The 21,602-nt window shown below is 42.7% G+C and overlaps 1 protein-coding gene across 3 annotated transcripts in view; it reads right to left on the minus strand.

Moving 5' to 3' along the window:
- Positions 1 to 21,602, minus strand: part of LOC137955710 (pentatricopeptide repeat-containing protein At2g41720) — a 53,079-nt gene that overhangs the window by 14,453 nt on the left and 17,024 nt on the right. For all 3 annotated transcript variants that reach the window (XR_011113177.1, XR_011113176.1, XM_068802791.1), the window contains exons 6-8: positions 8,443 to 8,647; positions 6,737 to 6,869; positions 6,069 to 6,173 (exon numbers count right to left, since the gene is read on the minus strand). Coding sequence is in view for 1 of the 3 variants with exons in the window: in XM_068802791.1 (XP_068658892.1) it covers positions 6,069 to 6,173; positions 6,737 to 6,869; positions 8,443 to 8,647 (443 nt within the window). In the remaining 2 variants the exon portion in view is untranslated. The remainder of the gene's footprint in view (positions 1 to 6,068; positions 6,174 to 6,736; positions 6,870 to 8,442; positions 8,648 to 21,602) is intronic.

Below are 21,602 nucleotides of genomic sequence, written 5' to 3' on the forward strand. Positions count from 1 at the left end.
GGACCAACTGGAACTTGAATTGGTTCATGAGTATTCCGTGCAGCCTCAATGTCCTCATCATCCTCCTTTTGTTCTCTTAATAAAATCACATTTCAAACGAGAGAGAGTGAGCGCACGAGAGGAGCAATTTAGGCGATTTTTTCGCTTAACATGCGCCGTTAACGTGCGTCATTAGTGATCGTATTGTGCGCCTTTTATTTCGAAACTGTTAAAGTGCGCCAAAACCCCCAAATGAGAGAGAGAGCTCCCTCAACGGTCATCGTCCCTACGGCCGATGACCACCACCACTTAGGCAAGGCTACCGCGAGCCTTTCCGTGGGACGATGACCACCGCCACTCAGGCAAGGCTACCGCGAGCCTTTCCGTCGCCGGTAGAAGACTCAACGATGCTGCGACGAGAAGAAATGGAGGAAATGTCTCTCCACGATGGGGAGAAAAACCCATAGACGGTCGGATCCGTTCTGCCACCGCTCCGACGAGCTTTTTGAGGCTCCGACGGAGGAATACGAAGTTCGCTGGATGACGGTCTCTCGCCGGAAGAATCGAAATAGTCTTTTCCGCTTCAGCTACGGAAAATGCAGAGTTACTGTAGAGAGAATCGTCCGAAAATCAGGTCTGGTGATCCATATCTCCTCAGCCAACGGATTAAAACTTCCATTCATCTACGTTGCAGTAGAAGCAATCCACAACTTCTGGCTTCAGTTCCAGAGAGCTACCACGGAAACTGAGAAATCCCGTGAACTCTGGTCACGGGACTCGATTTTCCTCTTCTCGGTGACTACCTTCCATGGTCGTCGGGAATGTCGGGTCACCCACAGAAGAGGAACCTCCATTTTAGCCAGATTATTCATATCCGAGGCCACAAACTCGGGTTTTGGCTGGAATGAGCTAGCCACTGCACTCCAGAGCCTCCCCGGCGCTAGACACAGCAGAAGTGCCAATCCGCCCGGTGATGCCAGAGTAAGATTTCCACCTCTCCTCCCATCAACCCAGCGTCACCAAAACACCACCGCCCCCACCCCCAACATCCCCTCCTGCTCCTAACAGCAGCCCGTCCTCCCCGAAAGTTCCTGATTTACCCCAAAACCATACCTCAGTCTCCCCTGCTCCCACAGAAACACCCGAAATCATCCAAATCCCACCAAACCTTCTCCATGACAGACGCAGAATTTTGACTCGTTCCATTCTCGTCCAAACATCCCCCGACGTCATCAAATCCAATATTCTTCACTAGCTGATTGACGAACTTCACCTCCCTTACACTCCCAGAATCGCCTATCTCAGTCCCCAAACTTGGCTTGTTCATTTTGGAACCCAGCAGGAGTCTTCTGCGGCTCTTGCCATCATACCCCACACCAACTTTGGCATCATCGGGTCTCAGAGTGGCTACCCTCAGCACCCTCCAACCAATACGGCCAATGGGTCATAGTTATAGGGCTTCCTGCCGAGCTATGGCAGAACGCGGTCTTTTCGAGAGTCGTATCTGAGCTTGGCTCTATCATTGCTTTGGACCCACTCACAGAGCACTAGCACTGTCTGGATGAGGCCCGGATCCTGATCAATCCTCTTCACCCATGTGAAGGGCAATATTTCAGATGCGTTATGGTGGATAAAGCGTGATACTAGATCCATATTAGCATCGTTGTGATGGATGATTTTAGAAATGTGGTCCCCGAAAACACAATCAAACCTCGGGAAATCACACAACCAGTCAATGTGCTAGGAAGTGCACCTCTCGACTCTGTTCCCTCCCAACAGATGTGATCCCCCAGGCAGCTTTATAGCTGGCATGGGAACTGTACTCGTTAACCTCCCTGCATCCCCCCCCCCCCCCCCCCCCATTGAAACCCTCACAAACCCTCCTATAAATCGTCCCCATAACCCCCACACTCCACAAACTTCCCCCCGGATATTGGAATCCCCACCTAAAAATTACCTCTCCGACGCGCTACTCATGCCCACAGGCAAAACAATTCTCCCCCTCCCGTTGTAACCTACCAGCACCGAGCTAGAGGTCAACAGAGACAACCTCTACAGGGAGGACCCAGTGCCACCACTCGATACCCCTGCAACCCAGAGACGGGAGATTTCATCATTCCAGAGCCAGGTGAACGAGCTCAAGTGTTTGTGGCAGCTCTCCAGTCAGAACAACACAAATACGATCCAGAAACCTGGGCCTAGATAGTGGAACTTGCCAAGATGATGAGTACCGTCTTCACAGAGCCCGAGAAATAACCACCCATATGAGAAGTCAAAGAAGATGAATAATGATCAATGATTATTCTCTCCTGGAGTGTCCATGGAATTGGGTCCTTGCGTCGTCGCGCCTCCATTCGGGACCTCCTTGCCTCTACCAAGGCAAATGTTGTTGTTCTCCAAGAAACCAAGGTGGCTTCTCTACCCCTTGGATACATCCGTGAGTAGTGGCACCTAAAGAAGCCCCAGCTGGGCTTCAGTGGATGCAGTGGGATCGGCAGGCGATATCCTACTGATGTGGGACACCAGTACTACTGAGGTGCTTGATCGTTGTTGTGGCTCTTACTCCCTTGGCATCAAGCTGCGAGACAAAGGTTCAAGGAACATTTGGTGCCTAGTTGGTGTCTACGGCCCTACCAGACACCATAAGCGCCACCTATTTTGGGAGGACCTATTGAGGACTTGTCAAATGTGGCCTATTCCTTTGATGCTTGTGGGTGACTTCAATGTCACTCGCTTCTGCCACGAGAAATCCCCGCCGTCCCGAAGAATCACAACCTCCATGAGGCTATTTGCTGATTTTATTGGCAACTGGGACCTGGATGAGATTACCCTATCTGGGAAGACCTTCACTTAGTCAAATGGCAGACAGCCCCCGGTCCACTCAAAGCTGGACCGATTCTTAGCCAGCAATGATTGGCTTCAACTCTACAGCAACGACTCCGGCAAAGTGCTCAATCGAGTCGTCTCTAATCATTGGCCGATTATGGTTGATACCCATTTTGGCAGTTGCCCCCCCCCCCCCCCCTTTTCAGATTCAACAATAATTGGATGGCGGACCCCTCTTTTAATCTATCTCTCCAATCATTTTGGGAGAATATGACCGTTGTTGGCCCGAGCGGGTGGACCTTCCCAATCAAGCTCAAGATGTTGAAACCACTGTTGAGGTCCTGGGCCTATGAAAAGAAGGCCTCTTCCTCGGTTGTGAGAACCAATGCCCTTGCTCAGATAGCCGCTCTCGACTCTGAGGAGGAAGTCAGAGGTCTATCTTCTCCAGAAGTCTCTCAGAGGTATGCCCTTCAAGGGCAATTGCAGTCCTTCGCCCACAGCAAGTTAGTGCACTGGTAGCAACATGCAAGATTCAAATGGCTCTCCGATGAGGATGCTAATACTAAATTCTTCCATGCAATCGCCTCTTCACGAAGAAGGGCCAATCGCATTGCCATGCTCAGCGTCAACAGTGAGGCCACCTCAGACCGAGACATTATTTCCGACTCACTAGTGAATTGTTTTGCAGATTTATACTCTGATCACCAGCTATCCTGCCCCTTCTTCCAAATGGTTAACCTCCAGGTTATTCCATCAGCTACAGCTAGTCTCATCGAGCTCCCCTTCTCTAGTTGGGAAATTGAAATTGCAGCCCTTGGTCTTCCTTTGGATCGTGCTCCGGGCCCGAATGGATTCAACGGGGAATTTTATTGTCGTTGTTGGCCCTTCATCAGAGAAGACATTTCCAGCATGGCCCTTTCCTTTTATCAGTATAGCATCAGATATAGGAGTATCGGATCCTCTTTCATCGGCCTCATCCCTAAAAGAGATGGGGTAGAGCTCCCATCCGACTTCCGGTCGATCAGTCTCACTACTAGTGCATATAAGGTGATTGCACGCCTCCTTGCTAGTCGACTCAGGGCAATCCTCCCTATTGTCATTCACCATGGCCAAAGTGCTTTTATTAAGGGAAGAAACATTCTTGATTCAGCCATGGCATGTCATGAACTTAGTCATCTTTTCAAGGTCTAAAAGCTCCCCACATTCATCCTCAAGCTTGACTTCTAAAAGGCATTTGACAGAGTTAACTAGAAGTTTCTGGACACCCTCCTGGGGAAGATGGGATTCGGAGAAAAATCGTGCTTTTGGATCAAAAGTTGCATCTCCTCTGCAAGCTACTCCGTCCTTCTCAACGGAACAATTTGTGGATATTTTAAGGGAACCAGGGGAATCAGACACGGGGGTCAAGGTGGTGGCAGAATATCTACCCTCCTTGATCTACTCATCCAAGAACATGGGATGACTCCTCCCCACAACTGATTACACAGCATTTGATGTTCCGATTCTCCAGTTTATAGATGATACTATTTGCTTCAGGGTTGGTGTTATGGATCAGATCAAAAAATTGCATGTTGTGCTGGGATTATTTGAATTGGCTTCCGGTCAAAACATAAACTGGGGAAAAACCACTCTTCTTGGCTATCACATTGATCCAGCTAGGCTTCGGGATATGGCGGACTACCTGGGATGCTCTGTATCATATGCCAGCTACATATCTTGGGCTCCCACTTTTTGATTCTCGGCCTTCGGCGTCACTATGGTCCCCCCTCATTGAGAAATTTGAAAAGAGGCTAGCCACTTGGAGGGGTAAACTCTTATCAACAACGGGGTGTCTCACTATCCTCAAGTTTTGTCTAGCAAGGCTGCCAAATTATCTGTTATCATTCATGCACTGTTCGGTCTCTGTTTGCTCCAAAATTGATGTCATTTATCGACGATTTCTATGGAAAGGTTCAGAAGATACCTTCAGATACCATCTGGTTAGTTGGAAGGATATTTGCATACCTCATAATATGGGAGAATTGGGCATCCGGCCTACAAGAGAAATGAACAAAGCTCTTATGCTCAAATGGATTTGGAATTTCAACAACAAACATAACAGTTTATGGAGAAATATGGTAAAATTCTACCTTCAGTTTTTCGGGTGCCTGGTGGAGAGAGGGCGGAGCTGCTCGCCGCCTATCCCCCATATGGAAATTAGTTGTCAAGCTCCTTCCAGTATTCAGAGATGCTACCTCATTTCACACGGGCAATGGAAGGATTCTTCTCTTCTAGTCGGACGAATGGTGTGGCCCCCGATCCCTCTCAGAGGACTCCTGGGGCTGCATAGGGTGGCAAGCGACCTCTCTTACTCTATGGCTGATTCATGGAGTGATCACTCGTGGAGTCTCCCGTTCCGCCGGGGATTAAATGATGAGGAATCGTTGGCTTTTTGCTCTCTCCTCACCAAACTCAGCAATACTATTATCCGGGAGCACTCAACTGATAAGCTGATTTGGAAGCCCAGTTTTCATACGAGAAAAATTTCAAACTAGCATTATATCTCTCAAACATGTTTCATCTCAAGGACAAGCGGAAAATATACTCACAAAGCAGGTCACATCCAAGATACAGACCACTATATGCAACAAGCTAGGTATCTACGACATTTTCTGTCCCCCGGCTTGAGGGGGAGTGTTGGAAGACATCTCAAAGGGGCACTAAGGTAAATACCTTCCCCACGTCAAAGAGATGGCAAAGGATTTAAATTAGTGTTCTTCTCATAAGGATGGCACAAGGGTGTAACTAGAGAAGATGATGTATGTCTATTTATGTTTTTTCCTTTTGAGAGCTTGTAGCCCTAAGGGCAATGTAGTCATTGTAAACTTCTTTCATCAACTATAAATAGAAACTCAAGGCAAGGGGTAGATCAATTAAGTCTCCCCTCTTCTCTCTCAAACTCTCTCTCTCCATCTCCTTAGTCGTCCCTCTCTTCCTTCTTCCTCTCCTTTTCTTCGTCTTTTCTTCTTTTTCTCCTCTCTCACCCTCTCGATCGAATACCTTATCATGGGATCCTAAATCTAAGAAACTTCAAATTAACTTCAAATAAACAAAAATTACCACTAGTAGTACTACCTATCATAAAAATAATAATAATAATAATAGGTAAGAAATTGTTGCAAAGAATCAGAATTTAGGGAAATTTGTTAGGAAAAGAGAATTTTGTTCCTAAGAGGCCTAGATGCTTTTAAAAAACTGAAAAAACTATTTGGCTCAAAAATTACCTCAAAATACTTCCTCCATTTACCAGAAGCCAAAAGGTTCTTCAACAAAACTGTGTATGTTCCAATGCTGATCTCAACATCTGATGCTACTAACTTGAAGAAAACCTGCAGAAAAAAAGTGAAATGTTATGCCTGAAGCATCAAGGAAATATTACCTAATTATAATACTGAAAATCATGGTAGGCTTACATCACCATAAGAATTTTGTAAAGGTCAGAACAGCACTAGACATGGTTGCTCAGCTTAGTGAGTTGATTCACATCTTCGGTATGTCATCTCAGATTTTAAGGACCCCCAGGAGGATATAAAAGATCTAAGTTCCCAAAGATCTCAACAGAGTTGACTCATCTCTGATGAGTCATCTCAGATTTTGGGCTGGCCGAGATAAGACCAGGTATGCATGTTAAGCAACCCAATCAGCCAATACTGGATACATATGGATAAGATTACTTGAACAGGAGACGTACCCAATTGCGATATTGCATATATTGCTGAAAGCAATACATACAAAGGCAACCACAAGTGCAATTAAATAGCTCGACATGTAAATTTAAGTATTATGGACCAACATACTTAAGCAGATATTAACTTGAAAATGCAAATCAGGAATCACATATCACAATTTTATATATTTTGCCACGAACAATGACCATAAAAACACAAAGTACCTTCATCATACTCTCTATTTTCCCACTTTTCCCGAGAAAATGTAGCAGGTGATTGACAACTCCAACAGAAAAAATTGGAATTGAAGACTCATTCTTTTCAATTAATCTCAGAGCTGTTTTCCAATCACGTAACCTTCACTCAAAAATTCAAAGCATTAGTTTTAAGGCTAGGAAATATCTAAGCAGTAACTTGACATGCCTCAAAATAACATGGAATAAAAGATGACATGCAGTGAAAGATTCTGTTAATTAGTACATTAATCTTGCAGAATACATGATTAAGACGGCTAGGATGGGTATATCCCTGTCTGGAAAAAGTCTTGCAACAGCAAACTTGTAACTGGACTGAGTGTAGATGAAGCGGATTGAGATGAGGGAGACACCACAGAAAAGAGGAAAGAATCAGGTTCCTCATTACACGATTGACTTAAAGAAAAAAAATTAAATTATGACAAATTCATTTAGAGAAAGGAGATACAAAATACATAAAACCGAATAGCTGAAAAAAAACGCTAGCAAAAAACAAAAAAAATAGAAAATATAAAGCCATCAATACCCATAAACCCCTTTAAAAACAAAACGAACAACCTCAAACCAGATCAACAGGGAAAGAAACCCAGCACTAAACCAGATTGAGTTACACCTAATCCAGCCAAACGATGAGGGGTATTTTTGTCATTTCCTATAATGGGTAATTTTCTTCACTCTTGCTCTTTAGCGTAAAACAAATCCTGCTGCAAGGCGGAGTAAGGATGGGGTTACGACAAGGGTTTGCAGGGCAGAGTTGGGTTTCTTAAAACCCACCCCGTTGCCATCCCTAATTGGGGGTTGAGCATCCTGTCTTGCTGCTGCTCCAGTTTTGCGGCAACTTTTTCTTCACCTCTCACTTCTTCTTGGTTTCTTCTTCTTTCTTTTGCTTTTGTTTTTTTACTCAAAGTTTGCATCTCAACAGTTATTACAATGACAAGAATGCCTCTCACACTTATAACAACTAAACCTCCTTATGATAAATACAAAACGACCCACTAAACATATGAAACTATTGCTATGAGTGTTTGTGCCTAAAATATAGAAAGGGACAATTACAGCTAACCTTTAACACTATAATACAAAACGACCATTACAATTCTAACTACTGCTAAGTCAATTTGTTTCTAAAATACAAGAGAGGGAAAATTATAACTGTGAAGTTAGGTCTAAGGCCTATCCCAAAATGACTAGTCATCTTAGGAAACCTCTTTCCCAACTAATAAACTCAAGATATTTGATCTCACTAATCCATGTGGGACTATTCCTTAACACTCCCCCTCACTAGTAGGCCATCTGGGCTCTTACACATGGATAATTTGGGTAGAGGCCTACATATGAGTACTTGCTCTGATACCATGTAAAGTTAGGTCTAAGACCTATCCCAAAATGACTAGTCATCTTAGGAAACCTCTTTCTCAACTAATAAATTCAAGATCTTTGATCTCACTAGTCCATGTGGGACTATTCCTTAACAATAACTGTACCTTTAACACCATAATTACCAACCATATAATTACCAATATGCCTTTTACAAATAATAAAATTTCTTGACAAAACTCAACCAAGAAAAAAATTCAGAAATTAAAACTGAAACATATGGCACAGATTAGTCACTGTAACTTATCTTTATAGGCATGCTTGTATAGAAATCTGAAAGGACACCATGTAAAACTTACATGCTGCAGGCTGAAATAATTTCAAATAAAGCAGCTTCATTGAAAGGAATGTCTTTTTCTCTCATCCTGTCAGCCAATGAGAGAACCCTAACATGCTGAGATCCTTTGTTGAAAGCTCTCATAAGGGATGAGCATGCAATAGAATCTGGTTGGATATCATTCATTTCCATCTCTCTAAAAATATGATATGCTTTCTCCCAGTTTTCTGCAACAATAAAAAGAAACTTCAGACGTTTATAAAGCTTTTAATGCTTCAAATAGAAGGTTGAATACTATGAATTCAATAATGGAATGATATTTAGATGCCTCTAATTCTTTAGGCAAAGAGGGACTTGGATGAAGAACAAGCAGCAAATAATTATCAGAGGGAAGACAATTGAAAGAACAAAAAGCCTGTCACCTTTTCTTTGAGTGTAACAAGAATTTTACTGCAAAGAAGATGAAATAGTGTTTATTCTTTTATTGTTTTTTCCATCTATCACTTGTGCTTTGTATTTGCTCTTCTTAGAACCCTCTTAATGCATTCTGGTTCTCACTGCTCTCGAAAGAAAAAAAAGGAGTGGATGGTAATAACAAAAGATGCCAAAACAGCTGAAAGGAAATCACAACAGAAGGAAATTCCTGTAACAAGATGCTAGCAGGTTACCCCCTCCTTTATCACAGAAGAAGGCAACTCAGTGATACGTGTTAGAAGTTATAATTTAAAGTTTATGTAGATTTATTTATTTTCTAGGAAAATTGTTTCCTGTAGAAAGTAGTTTCCAAGGGTTCAAGGGAAGAAGGGACATAAATATAATTCCCATTGTTTAAGTTATAAATAGGCAAGAGTGCCTCTAAACCCTAATTTCTCCTACACTTTCTCTCCTACTAAATTTCACAAGATATCAAAGCAGGTTCTTATAGATATGTGAAAATCATTTAGGATTGAGACAACCTACTTTTAATAAGCATAAACCCTCATAGAATAACAATCAGACCAATTGAAGAGGTCAAACTCTAAAAAATACAACTCCAATTCAATCTGTACAAGTGGACTTGTGTCCTTGGTGAGGTGACGCAGGCAGTAACTTCTCCAAACAGTAGTTTGATCATTCAAGGATCACATAATCTCACAATAACTGTTTGGGAACAATAGTAGTACACATTAACGCTTAGGTTTTTTTTTTTATGAAAGTGCGTAAATTGATAAACAAAGGGGAATACAAACCTAGCTTTGAGGGCCTGACTGAAGAAAATAAAAAACAAACCTTTAGGTCCGATCAGTAGAGTTAGTTGAGAAACCCAATCCTGGAGAACTTGTAGGCTTCAGGAAAGAAGTCTACTTTAAATCTTGATTTCCAGACCAAAATGCCCTGATACCATGTAAGGCAATGAAGAAAGAGAAGAGATTGAAAAGGGAAGAAGAGAAGTGGAAGAGAGTAGAGAGAAAAGGCTCGAGAGAGAAAGAGCCAAAATGATGGGGAAAAATTGATCCCCATATCCCTTTTATTATTCCACTTATGTTACAAAAAAACTAATTTGCCCCTTACATGTGGACGAGTACATAACTAGCAGAAAACAGTTTCTAAACAAACAGAAAAGTTGCATAATAACTGCCCCTACCAACTTGAGATCTTCTAGCCACATTATTACATATATACCATAATTATAAAATGACTAAAATACCCCTAATTTCTAATAGAGTATGAACAAATGCCCTCCCCCTAAATTGTGGAGGTAGATCCATCTGCCAAGTGTAACAGTACGATAAGATTGAGAAGGAGACAGATTGAAATAATGTTGGCATATTTGACACATGTATGGATGGATGTTCCTAAATTAATGATCTAAGAGGGAGAATGAAACACATTCAATGTTTGCATACCTGTGATGGCCATGATGGTACTCGCATTGGTTGAGGAATCAAGATCTTTGGATTAGAGAAGGTGGATCTAATCAATTGACCTAGTCGCTAGAGTAATTGTTGAATTTCTTCTTGTGGACAAGCATAAGTTATAGTCTCCTTTTCAGTCGAAGTAGAATTAGCCCATGATAGTTTCCCAAACTTCTCCCAGCACCTATATGAGAAATAATTGCTCTTCCACAGTGAATGCCTTTTCTATCACCTCTATCACCAAGTCCATGTCCTCGAGTGGAAGAATCTCATCCATGACCATTTCCACCACAAACCCATGAGGCTTCATACTTGTTTGAGGTAGTATTAAGGTTGAGGGTCATAGCTTCAACTATTTTATTATCCTGTAAAAGTGAAAACTTTAGTGTTTTGGAAAGTGAGAGTGAAAAAGAGAAAACATGGGAGAATTCAGAGCACTGGAAAGGCTCTGGTTTTAAGAGTTCTTAGAATAAATTACAGAAATAGCCCTTATCACTTAAAAAAACTTAAACCCCTATATCTCTCTACATACTTGTTCAAATTACATGAAAATAGAACTAGAGACAAAACTCAACACATGGAATAAGATAACATAGTTGCTGGACTTTGTGGTGAGTACAAAATGACAATATTGGTCTTCAAAAGATTTTCTAACACTCCCCCTCAAGTTAGAACATATATATCTATAAGTGTAACTTGCTGCAAAATATCCCGAATTCACATCTACCCAGTGCTTTAGTAAACATATCTCCAATTTGATCACAGGCCGCATAGGGAGTCACAACCTCATTTTTCATCATAGCATCTTGAAAAATGTGACAATCTACCTCGATATGTTTAGTCTTTTCGTGGAACACTGGGTTTCATGCAATGAATATAGTAACGTGATTGTCACAATACATGATCATAAGTCCATCCAGTTGTAGGTTTAATTCTCTTACCACACATCTTACCCACTTCAGCTTACTAAATATATGAGTCATGGCTTTATACTCAGCTTCGGCACTAGAACGAGCTACAGTATTTTGTTTCTTGCTCCTCCAACTTATCAGATTTCCTCCCAAAAAGACACAATAACTTGTGGTAGACTTCTGGTCAAGCTTAGATTCGACATAATCAACATCCAAGAAGGCTTCTATCTTCATGCAAATATGAGGCTTAAAATAAGTCATTTTTCGGGTGCCACTTTCAGATATCTCAAGATCCATTGGGCAGCTTCCAAGTGAATCTTGTGAGAGAACTCTATGACTACCTAACAACACTGGTAGCAAAGGATGTGAGAGGACAAGTCATAGTAACGTATATGAGCTTTCCAACTAACCGATGATGCAATGTCTTATCGTGGAGTTCATCAATCTATCCATCATGAAGGTTATGTTCAACCCCCATCAGAGTCTCAACATGCTTAGCACCCAACAATCGATACTCATGTAGCATGTCTATGACATATTTCCTATGAGTCTGTACCAGACCTACCTTGTTCTAGCTACTTCAATACCCAAAAAGTAATTTACTGAACCCAGGTCTTTAATCTAACGTATTTCCTCTGAGCCCGTACCAGACCCAGGTCGTGCCATTTCATTTTAGAAGCAACCATTGGGCGCTAGATGCAGTTTGGACGTAACTTGAAGTTCTATAACCATTTTAGGAGAAGAGCCTAGTTCATCTCCTTGGTCGAACGAATGTCGAGGCCCCCCAGGTGCTTAGGTTGGCAAACGTCAAACGAGTAGACTGGGTGATATTTGAATCCTTCATTGGTGCCAAACCAAAGAAAGCGGTGTTTAATGGTGTAAATATGATTGCAGACAGAAATGGGGCATTGCATGAATGATAGATAGTAGTTGGGGATGGCCATAATACCTGATGTCAACAGAGTGGTTCTACCAGTCGTAGAAAGGAGACATCCCCTCCATGTAACAAGGCGGGCATCCAACCGTTCGATTACCGGAGACCAGAGGAGCATATTTGGTTTGCAGTTGAAGAGAGGCAATTCAAGATGGATAATGGGGAGCGAGCCTATTCTGCAACCAAGTAAGGAGGCCATTTGATGGAGTAGACTATCTTCAATGTAGATACCAATTATGGAGGTCTTCCTCGAAAAGACCTTCTGCCCTGATGTGATTTCAAAGAGATAGAGAAGGGATTTGAACCGTTGAACTTCTGCCAAAGTGCCTTCACCGAAGAGGATAGTGTCATCTACGAATTGTAGAATTAAAATGTCAAATTCAGGAAGTGTAGACATTGGTTGGATCCAGCCACTGCTCTTAGCAGCAACAGTCAAGGCAGATAAATGTTCAGCAACAATATTGACAAGAAGCGGAGATAATGGGCCGCCCTGGCGAAGTCCACGGGAACCTTTGAAGAAATTGATAGATGTTTTATTTAGGAGCATAGAAAGATGTGCAAAGGAAACACAACTTTGTATCCACAACCCTCCATTTAGTGCCAAAGCCCATATTGCCAAGAGTTTCGTCCAATAAATTACAATTGGCGTGTTCAAATGCTTTTTTTAAATTTAATTTGAGGATGAATCTCGATCTGCCAAAAATTTTGAAATGGTCCAAGATTTCATATGTCGCCATAGTGGAGTCTAAGATGGATCTGTTCTTGATGAATGCATTGTCCCGGATTAATAACAAGGGGGAGGGCAACCTTAAGTCTTTGAGCCAAGAGATGAGCTAAGATTTTGTAAGAGCTGGAAATAAGACTAATAGGCCTGAAGTCGGCAGGGCTCTCCAAGGAGCTAAATTTGGGAACCAAAGCAACGAATGAGGCACCGGGGGGGCAAATGTAATTCCATGTTTGTCAAAATCTTGAACCATGTCTAGGATATCAGGTCCGATTGTTGGCCAGCAGCGCATATAGAACTCTATGTTGTAGCCATCAGGCCCCAGGGCCCGATCCACAGCAGATCCCAGAGCGGCTTTCTCAATTTCCAGGTCCAAGAAAGGAAGCTCTAGAAGAGATGCTAGGGGGCCAAGGAGAGTGGGGAATTAGAGGCAAGGGATTTGGGCCCGTCTAGGAATTTCTTCTTGATAAAGACCTGCAAAAAAACTAAGGAGAGCATTAGCAATAAGGCTCTTGTCCGAGGTCACTACCCCATCAAGGCAGAGGGATGAGATCAGATCGGGATAACACAATTGCATGAAAAAACTTTGTGTTACCATCGCCCTCTTTCAGCCAGTGGTATCTAGAACATTGTTTCCAGCGAGTTTGTTCTGGAAGTGAGATAACTTGATACTAGTTTTGAAGGAAGAAACAGGTTTGAAATTCCTCAACTGAAAGTGGACGGCCCTCCTCAATGTTGTCTAGCTCAGAAAGGCCAAATAAAATTTCAGCGCACTCTGTCCTGGAAGCAGCATGAATCTAAGAGGCCCAGGCCTTGAATTTGGATTTCAGGAGTTTTAACTTTTCGGGTAATTCCAAGCCGTTGGATTTGGGATGGTAAGGTTGGACCAGGAAGAGCTTATAAGACCATCAAAATCGGTATGGGTAAGCCAAGAGCTCTTGAATCGGAAGGGTTAGGTTACCCATTCCCCGAACTTTGTGTCAAGGAGAATGGGCCAATGATCCAATCTAAGCATACTCAATTTAGGATGCGACCGGTGGTCTTCTGATATTGCGAAAGCCAAGCATTGTTGGCGAAGAAATGATCCAATCTGGGTAACACCGGATTGTGAAGTCACCCAGTAAAATTCTTTCCTGTTAGTTGTATCCCCTCCAGTTAACATCCACCCAGGAAGTCAGCTAATTTTTGCATTGATGTCGTGATGCGTAGGCTGGGAGGGGATTTGTCATTGCAGTATTGAATGGCATTGAAGTCTCCCGTGATGAGCCAAGCCATATTCCAAAGAGAATGAAGAGAAGCCAATTCATCCCAGAAATCATTAGAGTCACAGTACCGAGTTGGACCATGAAATACTCCCAAGTGTTTCCAGAGCATTTGTCACTGATCAGAAGGCTAATAGTGAATAATGCAATATGCTCTTGCAGGACTTCAATCAGGTCAGTGTTCCACATGGCCAGAAGACCACCAGAGTAGCCAGACGCAAGGATGGTTGTCCAGGCAAGGGAGGTACATGACTAGAGGTCATGTAAGATTTGGTCAAACATGGTTTGAATCTTTGTTTCTTAAATAAAGATGATGGAGGCTTTACAAGGTGAGAGTAGGTCACAAATGATACATCGCTTGTGGGGAGAACCAATTCCTCGAGTATTCCAGGATCCCTGATAAATGACTCCCATCAGATCAGAGAGACACATGATTTGGTTCCAAGTTTCGTCATCCAATTTATGTCTCTCCGACTGGAATGCCACCACAAGTCACTATGAGTCGCCATCTGGTGGGGGAAGATTAAGACTTCCAGTGATAGGATCGATAGGACTTTGTAATAGAGGCAGTTGGCTGGATTCTCCTTGTATGAGGTTTCTGGTTTGACCTCTGACTCGTCGCCGGTAAGTGGCAATTTCAGGGGATTTGCTGGATGAGTTGTTGGACCTGGGACGGGGTTGTATTCGAGGAGGGGAGGAGGTGCTTGATTGGGTGTCAGATATATGGTTTGGTATGTGAGGGGAGGGTGGTGGAGTCTCAGCTTCCGGGTCAGAGACCTGGTTGGCAAGGATCAGTGGAGGTCTTGGGTTCCGGGGGGAAAGGCTGGTGGTGAATTTGCTGAGGAAGCCACGTCGGTATGGGTTGTGAGGATGGCAGTTGTGGATGATGAAATCGGGTATTGAGGTTCTATATAAATGTTGGGGTTTTCAAAAGCCGGGATAGGCGAGATGGCTTGCCAAGTGGAAAGAGTTAGATCTCCCAATGGTGGGAAAAATACGAGTTCAGTGTTGGCTTGTCGATAGGTCAGCATCACCTACAATTAGGACATCCTTCTTCAGCAAAGTTGATTCAGTTGTTTCCAGATTTTCCTTCCAATTTATATTTTGAGTGTGATTCGTGTCAATTGGGTAAGAATCACCAGACTACGCTCCCCTTGAGCAAAACTAAAGGCACAAGTCTATTTGAAATTGTTCATTCGGATGTATGGGGACCCTGTCCCATGTCCAATAGTCTTTGGTCATTCCTTTATTAATGATTTTAGTAGGTGTATCTCTTATGGGAGAAATCCGAAATATTCCCTATGTTCCAAAATTTTGCAATGAAATAAAGACCAAGTTTAATGCATCTTATTGTGTTTTCACTCCAACATAATGGGGTAGCTGACCACAAAAAACCCCATTTGGTGGATGTTGCTCATACTATGCTCCTTCATATGAATGTTCCCAAACAATATTGGGGTGATGCAGCTTTGACTACATACTACCTTATTAACCAAAATGCCTTCTTCTGTCCTTGGGGGGGAATTCCCATCTAGCTGCTTATGCCATTAGAATATGTACATACCATGACACCAGAGGTGTTTGGGTGTGTATATTTTGCACGTAGTTTCAGTTCAGGCACAACTAAATTATCTCCCGGCACCGTGAAATGTGTCTTTCTAGGATACTCTTGTACACAGAAGGGATACAATTGTTTTTATCCTTCCACGAGGAGAACTTTTGTATCTACCTATGTGACATTTTTTTAAAATGTTCCCTTCTTCTTTACCGCTATGAAAGACATTTCTCTTCTCATTCCAAATCTAAAAGTTGTTTAACGAGCTCCTATAGAGGATAGTCCTACTCACTCACCAGTTGTTCTTATAGAGAAATCATTACAGGTGTACGACAAAAGACATACTTCCAAGCACGCAGCACAAGCTCTCTCTCTTTCACCGGACGCATAATCCTCTTCGTCTGTTGAGCCTAAGCTAAGTGACTTGAACCTCCCTATTGCCCTTAGGAAAGGTGTCTGTAAGTCCACCAAATGCCCACTATCCAATTTTGTCTCATTTGATTCCTTATCTCGCTAGTACAAAAAGTTTGCCTTGTATTTGTCCTTGTGCACTGTTCCTTCCACTATATAGGAGGCTCTATTATCACCTTATTAGAAAGTAGCTATGGACACTAAAATGGAGGCATTATGTGATAGAGGCACATGGGTGCTGCATAACTTGCCCTCAAGAGCTATTATCATTGGGGACCGTTGGGTGTACACTGTCAAATACAGGACAGATGGTTCTATTGAACGATATAAGGCACGGCCGGTAGCCAAAGGCTACACAAATATATGAAGTAGATGTTTTAGAGACCTTCTCACCTATGGCTCATCTGTCTTCAGCACGTATTCTTGTCTCTATTGCATTTAACCTAGACTAGCCGTTATTTCAACTTGATATCAACAATGCCTTTTGTATTGCGACCTCAACGAAGAGGTGTATATGGAGCAGCCTCCTGGGTATGTTGCTCTATGGGAGATTCGAAAAGTGTACAAACTCAAAAAGGTAATTTACAGACTTAAACAAAGTCTGAGGGCATGATTTGAGAAATTCAGCCAGATGGTTATGTCAAATAGTCTCTCGTAGTCACTGTGAGCATCCTTTGTTTATAATGAAGAGATCATCTAAGGCTGTTGTCCTACTAGTGTATGTGGACGATACTATTCTGTCTGGAAGTGATCAATAAGGGATTGAAGAAGTAAAGTTATATCTCTCAAAGCATTTTAAAACAAAAGACTTGGGTCCGTTGAAGTACTTCTGTGGCATAGAAGAAGCCAAAAGCAGGGAGGACTTGTACTCACTCACAGAAAATATGCCACTGACATGTTACAGAAGTATCGCCTATTAGGAGCGCAAGTAGTAGAGACTCCCATGGAAGTGGGTCATGATCTTCATAGTGAGGACAATGATAAACTTAAAACAAAATTGTATAAGGTCGATTGGTTGGAAAACTAATTTATACTACAATTACCCATCCTAGCATATCATTCTCAATTAGTATGGTCAACCAATTCATGGATCGGCCATAAAATGTACATCTTGAAGCAGCTCAGAGAATAATAAGATATCTAAAAGGTTCTCCTAGAAAAGGGTTGTTCTTTAAGCCTAATGATCATCTTAAGATAGAGGCGTAGTTAAATGCTGACAATGCTAGGTCTAAACTGGACAGAAATCAACTACTAGTTTTTTTTTTTTTAAATGATGTTGAATTTTATTAAGAGAGCTCAAACGAGCAGATTACACGAGGGGAAGCCTTCCCTAACAATGAGAGATTGCTGGGAGGTTCCGAATTTTGCCAATTTATCAGCCAAAGAATTGGCTGATCTAGGAACGAGGTTCCAATTACAATGAATGGATGACACAATGTCAGCAATACATTCAGTGATTGGCAAGCGGCGCCAAGGAGGGGAGCTTTCTTTTGAACACCAACTGATGACAATCTTTGAATCGCCTTCAATAATCAGCTTGCCATGGAGCCGCTCTTTAAAGATTTGGAGGCCGAACAGAAAAGCACTCACTTCAGCAGTATTTGAATCAGCAATACCCACCGGCCCTGCATAGGATAGAATAGGGTCTCCATTGCTGTCTCTGAAAACACCACCAGCTCCAGCCGGCCCAGGACAGCCTAAAGCACTGCCATTAAAATTGAGTTTGATGCAGTCGTAAGGGGGAGGATCCCAGGTGGCCACAACCGGATTCCTACGGGGGCCCGCTGTTATTGTATATAAGGACCTTATTGTAAATTTGTATCTTATAAGGGCATTATTGTAATTTATGTTTTAAACCTCTATATCTATGTATCGAACAGAAAATCAGTTCGGAAAATTAAAATAAGCCTCAAAAAAGATTGTCATGGTATCAGAGCTTCGTTTCAAGCCTTGAATTTTTGTTCAGAGCTTGTTCGGCGCCCTCGGCGGTCTCAGTTCGGTGTTGGAGGTCCTCGGCGACTGCTCATTCGGGTGAGTTCTATTTCCCACTTTCTCAGTTCGTGGTATCTTGGATCTAGGTCTTGATTTGGTTTCAGTGGACTCTCCTGGAGTCATTTGTGTCGTATGGGAGGGTTTTGTGGTGTTCGATGGGAACATCCAAGTTCTGTGGTGTTCGACGGGAACATCCAGGGAGGGTTTCAGGTTCGGATTGTCGGTTTTGGTGTTCAACTGGCACTTCCGCTAATAGTAAACGACGTTTGGTGTGCCTTTATGGCGATCTGAGACTCTCTGCCGCAAAAATATTTCACAGCAAAGCCGGCTGGAAGAGGAAGGTCAGCAGCCTCATCTCGAGCTCGCAATGAGAACCTGTACGGTGCTTTAACAATGCAGTTTAGGTGTTTGAAGACTTTCCTCACTGCTTTTATCATGTCATCTGATAGGTTAGACTCGTTCCCTATCCGTTTCACAGGTAAAAATTACACTGCCTGGGAATTTCAGTTTCGTTTCTTTGTTATGGGAAAGGGGTTATGGGGTCATATAGATGGGACTGATCCCGCACCTCGAGAGGCCGAGGCTTTGTCCAAGTGGACCATCCAGGATGCTAGAATCATGACCTGGATCCTTGGCTCCATTGAGCCTCATTTTGTTCTCAATCTACGGCCTTATAGAAATGCGGCTGACATGTGGAGTTACCTCACCCAAGTTTACCATCAAGATAACTCGGCTCAATGTTTTCAATTGGAGTACGAGATGGCTAATTTCACACAAGGCAGTCTATCCATCGAGGAATATTTTTCTGGTTTTCAAAACCTTTGGGTTGACTATGCCGACATTGTTCATTCTACTGCTCCCGTTACAGCTCTCTTTGTTATTCAAGCAGTGCATGAAACAAGCAAGAGAGATCAATTCTTGATGAAGCTCCGTTCCGATTTTGAAATTGCACGGTCTAATCTGATGAATCGTCATCCTGTCCCATCTCTAGCTGCTTGTTTCAGTGAACTCCTCTGTGAGGAGCAGCTTCTAGCAACTCAGGCTGGCATCGAACATCGGGCTAACGTTAGTGCCCCTGTCACTGTGGCTTATGCAACCCAGGGGAGGAATCAAGGACGAGACATGCGTGCTGTTCAGTGCTATAGTTGTAAAGCTTTTGGTCATGTTTCTCGGGATTGCCCTAGAAAGTTCTGTAACTACTGCAAGAAACTCGGTTATATTCTCTACTTGCCCCATTCGACCTGCAAGGAGGCCGAATACTGCTTATCATGCCTACGTTGGTGCCTCTAGTTCTACTGCATTGCCTGCTGCCTTGCCAGTTGTTCCTGCTACACCTACCACTTCCGCCCCACCGACCATACTCACAGCTGAGATGGTACAACAGATAATCATTTCTTCTTTCTCTACTTTTGGGCTCTCAGGCAATCCTAAAGTTTCTTCGAAGTCGTGGTATTTTGACTCCGGAGCTTCTAATCACATGACCAATACTGTTGTTTCTTTTTCCAATGTTTGTAATTATGATGGCAATCAGAAAATTAACACCGTTGATGGCAATTCTCTACCTATCAGTGTTGTTGGTGATCTTTCCTCTTGTTTAACTAATGTTTTTGTCTCCTGACCTCTCCACAAATCTTATTTTTGTTGGTCAATTGGTCGATAATAATTGTAATGTCCATTTCTCTCGATTTGGTTGTGTTGTGCAGAATCAAGTGTCCGGGACGATGATCGCAAAGGGGCCTAAAGTGGAACAACTCTTTCCTCTTTATGTTTTTCCTCCCACCATTAGTCCTAGTTTTCCTTCCCTTTCCTTTGCATGGAATGTTGTTAATTTTGAACCTAAGATGTGGCATAAACGTCTAGGCCACCCCAACTCTGATGTACTTCAAAAATTATTTAATTCAGGTGTTTTGGGACATAAAGCGTGTTCTTCTCTTGATCTTTCTATTGAATGTCCATCATGCAAACTTGGCAAAAGTAAAGTTTTACCTTTTCCTCATAATGCCTCTCATGCCTTACAATGTTTCAATCTTATTCATACTGATGTTTGGGGAATTGCTCCTGTTGTTTCTCATGCGCATTACAAGTACTTTGTCACCTTTATTGATGACTGTAGTCGGTTTACTTGGGTTTACTTTCTACGGGCTAAGGCCGAAGTTTTTTTAGCATTCAAGCGTTTTCTTGCGCTTCTAGAGACTCAATTCTCTGTCAGAATCAAGGTCTTGCGCTCTGGTTCTGGTGGCAAATACATGTCTCATGAATTTCAAGACTTTCTTCAAAGCAAAGGGATCATCTCTCAGTGCTCTTGTCCATAGACACCGCAACAAAATGGTGTTGCTGAGAGGAAATATTGTCATCTTCTTGATGTGGTCCGAACCCTTTTACTTGAATCCTCTGTTCCTTCTCGTTTTTGGTGTGAAGCGTTTTCTACTTTGGTTCATTTGATCAATCGTTTACCTTCTCCTACATTACATCATGTTTCTCCCTTCTTTAAGTTGTTTGGCCATTCTCCTTTATATTCTGATCTTTGAACATTTGGTTGTGTTTGTTTTGTGCATCTCCCTGCTCATGAACGACATAAATTTACAGCCCAATCAGTTAAGTGTGCTTTTCTTGGTTATGTTATCCCTCAAAAGGGCTATGTTTGTTATGATCCACTTGCTCGTCGTATACGTGTTTCTCGAAATGTGGTTTTCTTTGAAAATCAATATTTTTTTCCATCTCATGTTGAGCAGCCCTCTGCCTCTTTATCTCTTCTACCTTGCTTTGATGATTTTCCGCCAATTGTGGAAAGGTTCAAACCTGGTTTTGTGTATAGCAGACGTAGTGGACATGAGCTTGGTTCTACTTCCTCTGTGCCCCCTCCCGATCTTGTCCTGGCGCCTGATCCTACTCCTGCTCCAGCTTCCACCGCTCATCGCCAGTCTACTCGCTCTTCTAGGCCTCCTCATTGGTATGGTTTTTCTTCCACTGTCTCTCCTGTCGCTACTTTATCCTCTATTTCCATTCCCACTTGTTACAAACAAGCTATGGCACATGAGTGTTGGCAGCATGCCATGCAAACAGAACTTAAAGCACTTAAGGAGAATCACACTTGGGATATTGTTCCTTGCCCTCCTCCAATTAAGCCTCTTGGGAGTAAATGGGTTTTCTCTGTCGAACTTTGCTCTGATGGCTCTTTGGATTAGTACAAAACTCGCCTCGTAGCTCTGGGCAACAAACAGGAATATGGGATTGATTATGAGGAGACATTTGCGCCGGTTGCCAAGATGACCACGGTCCGTACTATATTCGCGATTGCAGCCTCTCAGTCCTAGCCACTGCATCAAATGGATGTGAAGAATGCATTTCTCCACGGTGACCTCTAGGAAGATGTATACAAGAAGCTTCCCTCGGGTATGCCTACCTCATCTCCTGATCAGGTTTGCAAGCTTCATCGTCCTCTGTATGGGCTTAAGCAAGCCCCCCAGGCTTGGTTTGAGAAATTTCGTGGCACCCTGA

This window comes from Aristolochia californica, unplaced genomic scaffold (genome assembly GCF_029961685.1).
Source record: "Aristolochia californica isolate CCGP_79_NKW_82.1479 unplaced genomic scaffold, dmAriCali1.0.hap1 SCAF_2, whole genome shotgun sequence".
In the NCBI taxonomy this organism is placed as follows: Eukaryota; Viridiplantae; Streptophyta; class Magnoliopsida; order Piperales; family Aristolochiaceae; genus Aristolochia; species Aristolochia californica.